The sequence below is a fragment of the Lytechinus pictus genome, chromosome 18, assembly GCF_037042905.1.
Source record: "Lytechinus pictus isolate F3 Inbred chromosome 18, Lp3.0, whole genome shotgun sequence".
Taxonomy (NCBI): domain Eukaryota; kingdom Metazoa; phylum Echinodermata; class Echinoidea; order Temnopleuroida; family Toxopneustidae; genus Lytechinus; species Lytechinus pictus.
Window position 1 is genome coordinate 9950718 of NC_087262.1, and position 8947 is coordinate 9959664.

Sequence of the window (8947 nt, forward strand, 5' to 3'; positions counted from 1 at the left end):
ATTACTTTTTCAATTTCACTTTTTCAGAACACTGAAAGATTTTCATGTACATGTAAAACATGAAACCTAGAATCAATCTTGATTTTGACAACAAAAGACTCTAAACCACACAAACCAATTATTATTGTTGTCATTTCGCATTATGACCTGACAAGGCATCCACTTGATATTTATTATCTCATCTCTCTCAAATCTTATAATACTGTACATGTACATGATAGCCCCACTTACAAAGCACATGACTGATCTGTATGTACTTACAACTCAACAAAACATAAATTAATGTCCATCACGATTGTCAGTTTGCCAGGATCAAATCACGCGGCACACAGGAAGGGCAGTAGGAAACAATTCTTTCTTTTTCAAATGAGAATTTATATAAACTATTAAAAGGAACATGTAAAATACAAGTATATAAAGTATGCAAATTTAAAAACAAAACAAATCTGAAAAACAAAAACAAAACAAAGCTCGTGAACTTGAAAGCTAGTGAACACTTTTTGCGAGAGTGATCACGAATTTCCTTGTTGACCATAGTAGATTGCAAGACAAATGAATACCTTCTAGCGATTATTTCAGTCCGCAATAATGAACCTATTTAGTATTAAAACAAATCTGCTTTGTGCTGCCTGATGGAAAATTCTTTGAAAATAATAATTGTTTACAAATAAAATCATCACACAATGGCAGATCCGGAGGGGGGGGGAGGTATTTCACAAGGATTTAAGTATGACTTAATAGAGTCGCACTTAAATACCTAGTTGCGTGATCGCATTGATTAGATCATGCCAAGAGGACGTGCAGTACTGCGTATTGGTCAATAAGATTGCGCGTTTCATATTGTGTGCGCGTCCGCATTAAAGTGCGACTCTAAGTCATACTTGAATCTTTGTGAAACACCCCCCAGGTGTTTCTTAAAGCTGTTCATAATTTACAATTGACTTCACACATGATTGGCGACCCTCTCTTGTGCTATGTGATACCGGGGGGGGGGGGGGGGGGGGGGTATCTGTGTAGTTGACTTACCACTACATACAGAACACGTTCCAGTCGTGCGAAAAGTTATGCGTAACTTTTACACACAGCTTTACAACATGTATGAAACACCCACCAGGATTTCGAAATAAAGGGGTGCACATCATTTGCGGACAACCTCGAATTGCCACCGTGATGGCATTGGCATCCTTGTACATGTCTATATTCGTGTGGTATTCGTGTAGTGTCAAACAAAATGGCAATGTTTTGTATACACGTGCCATTTCTTATCTCCATTTCATCCTGAAAAATACATGTAGACCGCTTTACCCAAAATTCACTCAAACTTGACAAACCTGTTTTTCCTTATTTTATTTCTCTAGCTTTATTCAAAAGATTATGGTTTCAGGATAAAAACGACTCAAATTACTTTCACAGAGCTCCAAGTGAAAAAGGGGGCGTGACTGACCTTGCAGAATAAGGGCAACATCATGTAGAGCTTGTCCTCGTGCTCCTTCTGCGAGAGGGGCTGGGCCGTGCAGCACAGCTCCACGTAGAGCTTCCGCAGGTGCATCAGTCCCAGTGCACTGTCCTGCGTGTTGGTCGAAGAGGAGCCGGGGAGCCGCAGGCCCCTCCCCCTCATGAACGAGAACATGGTTGGTGGGTGGTAGACGGGGGGTGTGTCCTAGATTGATGTAGCAGCAGCCAGGGTCTCCTACACACCTACTCCACCATCTGAATGTACATGAAGAAAAGATACAAACATGATAATAATATAAGAATACACAACAATAACAACAACAATAACAGCAATCAGTAAGAACAACACAAGCAACAATAACAATTTTCAACAATAATTGGAACATCATTAAAAAAACAAGCATAGAAGAAGTTCCTGGGCAGAATAAAGAAAGTACTATCATACCACAATAACAATACCATAATAAATTACAGTGTAATAATAAAAGTCAAGACATAACTTGAACAATTTTGTGAAAAAAAAATTTATTGTGTCGTGGGTTTTTAATGACCATTAGCAAAAATCTCAGAAACAATGTTTCACAACATAAAATGTACAGTATTTCACCTGAATAGAGTACATATGTACATGATGCAAAAAAAGCATGGATTTGGAAGGGGGACTTTTGAAATTAATACAGATCTACATGTACTGTACATGTAATCTCTAGACTACAGTACATATGAAATTCATCTGTCACATCTTTCTACAAAACACATGTACATGTTCACTATAAAACTCAATGTATACAATGAATGACTACAAAACAGAGTGTACATGTATACATTAATAAACAAAAATATAATGTATACATGTAATACTCATTCAAATCACGCATTTGATCGAAAACACAACAAAGCAACTACCCCTCCCTTCCCAAATAAATAAGAATAATTTTCATAACAGTATTAATGTATTGAACAACAATAATAACAATGATAATTTAATAATGATAATAATTTAACAATAAAACAATAATAATAATAAAAAATAATAGAAATAATGCATGTGGGTCGTGTGGTCCAGTGGTTAGAGCATTGGACTCATAATCGCAAGGTTGTGAGTTTGAATCCCAACTCTGCCATTGTCTTCACTTTGAAAAAAAGGCCCAAGAGTAATATCTGTTGTCTATATTAAGGTAAGCCACTATGACTGGTTAAACCTAGACGTAAAATGTTTTCTAGGTAATTGGTTATATACCAGCTTGGCGTTTACCAGCAAAATGCTGTCCTGCTGAGTTCCTACGGGAATTAACATAAACAGAAACAGAAACCTGCTCAGATGTATGCGGAACTGTACACCGGTTCATGTTCTGTACTAGTACAAACAGCAGTCTACACAAATCAACAGGAACCTCGCTCAACTACTTTTTGTGTATGAAAGGGTATATTCTTGACAATGATATTCCTTCCAGGGTAATCACAGCTGTAATCAAATACAGCATCAATCACACAATCACACAACCAGCACACAGTGCTTGACAATCACCCTCTTGGCGACGTACAGTACAGCAACAATCCTCACACAATGATCGGCGTACTGCCTCTACCCGAATTGACACAAGCGTGCCATGGGCCGATATTGATCCTAGAACCTGCTCATACATGTACTACAGCTACACATCAATGGCCTTCACGCCAAGGTCAGATGGAGATGGCTTTATCGGCGGATGGACGGGCACAATTAATAATCACTCGGACAAGAGTTTCCTGGGATTCTCGGGCGCAATTATAAAATCCTGATACGTTCATGCCTTAGGAGCTTCACCTGTTCCACCATGAGAAAAACCTGTCCATACACTAGTCTCATTTCAAGGCTGCAATAGTTTTTTTTATTATTCAATCTTGAACTTCAAGTATACAGTGCGTCCCAGAAAAAAGGAAACCCATATTCCCACACCTTAATACTTCAAAGGCAAATCAATTACAAAATTTCATTTACATTATCATATAATTCAATGATTTCTCTACATTTTGATACCCAATATGTGACGAAAACTTCACGCATTAATGAACTAGACGAGTTTGAAATTTTAATGTCAAAATCAGGTTGTGCAGAAAAATTGAACAAGATTGGTTCGTGATACGACAACCGTGCTTATTCAGCGACAGGCTCATATTAAAGCATTTCTTTTGTATTCTTTGTCAATTTTCTCTCACTGATCCCTGAAATGAGAGTGAATTCAGATATGTGATTCTCTGTGCAATTGGTTTCTGATAGGCCTCAATATTTATTGTTGGCAATCTGCCATGTTTTAATAATTTGTCGTTGGTCTCAAATTTAAGATGAGATTCCACTAATACCATATTAAAAAGTATCAAACTCATAGTAAAAAACATGTGTAATAATTGTGAAATCTAGCTCTGAAAACGGATTTCTACTTTCTTTATTTGTGGGATGCACTGTGTACATGTATATCAACCCGAGTAAGAATCCATTTAAAATTCCTTGTCAATACTGAATCCAATATTACAGGATAATATCTCTGTATTAAAGGCCATACCAACCAGAAGCATTAAAAGCGCCACCTCAAGTCCTCAACTACTAATATCTGGCCAGGCTCGTTACCCATGATGCAATATTCCTTGCAGTGTAGTCTTGTACTGTACAGTAGACCAGCTTGAGCCATAACACAGTAATTCACGACTTGATGCATCATAACGCAATGAAGCAAAACAAGTACATGTAGTTTTCTCTCCACAAAAATTATAGGCTAATTTATTCTCTGTATTATTATAAAGTTATCTTAAAAGGTTTATTTTAAGACTAGATAGTTATGTTCTCACAGTCAATGAGTGTTGGTTAGATCGCTCCCCTTTTAAGGCGTTTACCGATGTCTTTACAATGAAATATTTATGTACATGTAAGTACCATATTTAATTTATATTGAAAAGAGGAATATCTTTTTTTTTTATTCATTATCATATGTACTGTACCAGGGATTTCTTTTTTCTTTTTCCAATCTGGAGCTGCTCTTTAAACTCGCATGTTTACAAGCCTACTTGTGTGACTAAAATGCCTTGTTTAGCATCATACACGTACATTGTACATACATCAAAAGGGAGATGTTCTTCAAACATTGCACAAAGTCTCAATGAAAGACAACTTTGAGTTTTCCATACAATGATCCATGTTTAAGACCAATACCATTATCTCACACGCAGTCTGGGCAAAATTATAATTTTGAGTAGAACTCACAGAGCATGCCTGAACGTAAGAATAAGGGCTTCTGAAATGCCTTGTTTAGCATCATACCGGTACATGTACATGTACATCAAATGGGAGATGTTCTCCAAACATTGCACAAAGTCTCAATGAAAGACAACTTTGAGTTTTCCATACAATGATCCATGTTTTAGACCAATACCATTTAAAATTCATTTCATGTAAATCTCAAACACAGTCTGGGCAAAATTATAATTCTGAGTAGAACTCACCAAGCATGCCTGAACGCAAGAATAAGGGCCATCTATACCTCCTTCTCCTGAACTGACTGACTTTTGAAGGTAGGGGGTAGTCTGCATGCACAGACTTAACATTGACACTATTACAAATAATATCAAGTCTAGAGTGAAGACTAGACTCCAAACCTTATTCATATTCATGTACAAAGCATACACAGGTAAAATATTATTCTATTTTCAATTTTCTAGGCTTCTTTTAACAACTCTATTAAAACCGCATAAATCTGCAACATCGGAGCTATAGTATACTGTAGGCCTACATGTACATGAACATATTAAAAGCACATCGAATGAGGCATTCCCCATTTTCTTTTATTATCCTGGATTCTTTTAAGCTCTTTTGAGCGTTTCAGGGGCAAAATATCCCCAAGGCCCCCCCCCCCCCCCATGTAATTTCTTCCCTGTTGTGTATTTAAGCAGCCACATTTGAGTGAATTTAGTCTCATTACTTCAGACTCTGCATTATGTACTATGCGAAAAACAAAGGTCTGTGCCTGCAGACTACGGGGTACGATCAAGGAGGTGAATGAAGGAGAGGGAATATTCCCATGGCGACGCCGCAGCAACAGCGCATCTTGATGTGGCGACTTAAGTGGCTGAGTGGTGTCAGGGCATTGACCAGCTATACATGTAGCTTCTACTCCATTAATGCAACCATGGGTTAGCAGGGATTAGTCTCATCTCAAGTCATTTAAATATAAATTTGTAATGGGTAGTGTAATGTATTAAAGGAATTCAGTCCCATATTTGTGGTCAGATGTTACTCAAACTTTAAACCTGTCCAGCTATTTTTTTTTAACGATAACGTTGAATATCTGAGACCAAAGAAATCTGTTCGAGTTTCTGAGAAATTTCACCTCTCTTTACTAATAACACTTTGAATATTCAAAACATTAACTTTTGGTTAATTTTTTTTAAACGTTGATATCAGCTTATTCACCCCCAAAATGACCTTTGACCTTAGCCTAGTGACCTGAAATTTCATTAATCTATTTGCCAATACAAAAATATATATTAGACATTTAAAAATACAATTAATGCAGAAAGTCTCATACTAATACATGTAGTAATACTGATATAAATACAATTGTATACATATAATGTTTGTTTGTTCTGTATTTCCTGACTGCATAAATTGTTTTTTAATTGTGTTGTTTTGTGTATTAGGATCACTAATTCATATTAGTTCTTTGTAACTTTTCAGTGATCCTTCAAATATACTCACTTGTGTTATATTGTATTTTATTGAAATATTTATACTTCTTGATTTGTATGTTTTTTATAAAGATTGTGGTAAATAAAGTTTCAATTTTCAATTTCAATTTGTAGTCAAATTTCCAATACATGTAGGTTCTATAGAATACTGTATACTAGTTTCAATATTATCTTGAAAATTCAAAATCATAAAACCTTGGGTTTTAATTTTTAAAAAAGGTTTTGATGTTGAAACAGCATACATGTAGTTACAGTTCATTGACACTACATGTACGACTCTTTACCTTGATCATGTGACCTGAAACTTATACTAAATGATCAGGGGCCCGTTGCAGAAAGAGTTGCAATCAATCGCAACTCTAAAAATCATGCGTAACTTGATTTTGGGACTTGCGATTGATTTTTGACTTGCGTTTAAACGCAACTCTTTCTGCAACGGGCCCCAGATCAGTGATACATCCCCTTTGACATTACCCATACATTCATGAAAAAAAAAAATCTTGGTTTAAGAATTCATGTTTATACCAAACATACAAAGTTCATTGACCTTTAGCTTCGACCTTTATCATGTTACCCGAATCTCATGTACAGTTATCAGTGATACTGCATTGTAGCTTTACCGTACATATCTTAATTTTATGAAATGCATGTACATGTAGATCCATATGTACTTTCAAAGTTAAAGGGATGGTCCGGGCTGAAAATATTTATATCTTAATACATACATGTAGAGTAGAATTCACTGAGCAAAATGCCGAAAATTTCATCAAAAATCGGATAACAAATAATAAAGTTATTGAAGTTTAAAGTTTAGCAATATTTTGTGAAAACAGTCGTCATGAATATTCATTAGGTGGGCTGATGATGTCACATCTTCACTTTCCGTTTTCTTATGTTATTACATAATTATTTCATACTTGTGTGAATAATATGTCTCTCTTATAATGAAATAAGTTGCAGCAATAAATATCTAATGCACTAAATCAATTGTCAATCCAATTTTTCTAGTTCTTGGAGGAAAAAATTTGAATAAACCTAATTTCATATAATAAAATACAAAAGAACAAGTGGAGATGTGACATCATCAGCCCACCTAATGAATATTCATGATGACTGTTTCAACAAAATATTGCTAAACTTTAAAATTCAATATCTTTGTTATTTGTTATCCGATTTTGATGAAATTTTCGGCATTTTGCTCAGTGAATTCTACTCTATTTGTTAAGCTATAAATACTTTCAGCCCGGACCATCCCTTTAAGCTGACATTTCAAAAACGTATTTTGGGGTTAAGATTTCAATGTTGACGACACCACTGTCGTTGCCACCGTTGCACCCATGTCTTGCTTCTGCTACTGCAGGCAGGCAAGACAAATTGTGATTTGGGGCCTGAGAGTGAATACATGTACCCCAAACATTTCAAATTTTTTTCTCATGACGTTTTTAGTTAACCCCAGACAATCCTAAACCCTGTAAGAAAAAAAATTATTTTCTGCACGGGTCAAATTTTCTGCCTAACACCGGCTAAGGAAACACTTTTTACTCACACAAGAGTCAGTAATCCAGACTTGCGGTAGTCATTCATAAGCATTTTACTGTGATTGGACATCAGCGCTGGCTCAGGTGCAACTCGGGCTTGAACACATTTTACATGTAGGCCCTACATGGAGCACCGACTGCACCGTCTATGGCTTGGCTGGGTTTCTTTTCTCACTACAACTTGTTAAACTGAAACACATTAATTGCCCAGCTAATCCTGCAATTTCGCACCCTGGCAAAATAATCCTGTATGTACACTCTAGTCTAGGTGGGGTTAGCCCAATTTGGAAAAAAAAATCTTTGAGAAAAGAACGCGGGCTACATTAAAGCTTAACCCCGGACGATAGGTGCGGCTAACTTGCCATTTAACCCTACAGTACTGGGTTATTAGGAAAATTTTGCCTGTGAGAAAGGGGTATCTCCGCACAGTGCAAACCAATATGCTCGAGACATATAACACTCTCGGGTGACCTTTCACAAATCTTCCACACTATAAAGATTGAACATGATGGTAATCTCCCCAGAGATACTCCAGTATTAAAACTATTTTAGCTTGCCACGGCTAAATCTGGGTAAACTGAAGAGGCAGTCTGTCTGGCCTGTATGTTGGTAATTGGGTTTTTTATAATAAAATTAGCATAATGTATTTCCAATTTCTTGAGCATATATTGACATTTTTCTGTAACTGTACACTCAAAGATGACTAAATAAAGATAATATAATGTACAACCTGAATAAGAAAAATATTGTATCATCTATGCACATACACATCAGGGAATGCCCCTGGTCGCATACAGTATGAAAAAAAAGGGAAATACAAACAAACTATTAAAACCTAGGTCATATTCTTAAGAGTGAATTTTAATACAAACTGTACATGTATGCACTGCTTGCCTTTTGGGGATACATGTATGTACTGTACAGTAAAATAAAGTAGAAAACACATGCACACCAGTCAAACTCTTTCTCATTTTCATACAGATACCGTTACTGTAGGCCCATCTACAGAAAACATTAAAAAGACCGATCTTTCTCAGAAATAACTATTTTGGGGAAAGAATAGACTTTGAAACTTTGAAATTATACATTAAATCCTTTGATGGTCATGTCTGCCATCAATATTGTGTAATACAGACTCCGTCAAGTCATAAGTCTCGCAAGCCAGTATCATAAAATAATCGCCATTTATACTAGGCATTTGCTCACCATGTACATGTATCTAGAAATAATCTATT

The 8947-nt window shown here is 36.0% G+C and overlaps 1 protein-coding gene across 3 annotated transcripts in view; it reads right to left on the bottom strand.

Moving 5' to 3' along the window:
• Positions 1-1711, bottom strand: part of LOC129281548 (WD repeat and FYVE domain-containing protein 3-like) — a 104312-nt gene extending 102601 nt beyond the window's left edge. For all 3 annotated transcript variants that reach the window (XM_064113589.1, XM_064113588.1, XM_064113587.1), the window contains exon 1: positions 1445-1711. In XM_064113589.1, the coding sequence (XP_063969659.1) occupies positions 1445-1630 (186 nt within the window). In that variant the 5' untranslated portion in view covers positions 1631-1711. The remainder of the gene's footprint in view (positions 1-1444) is intronic.
• Positions 1712-8947: the final 7236 nt, after the last annotated feature.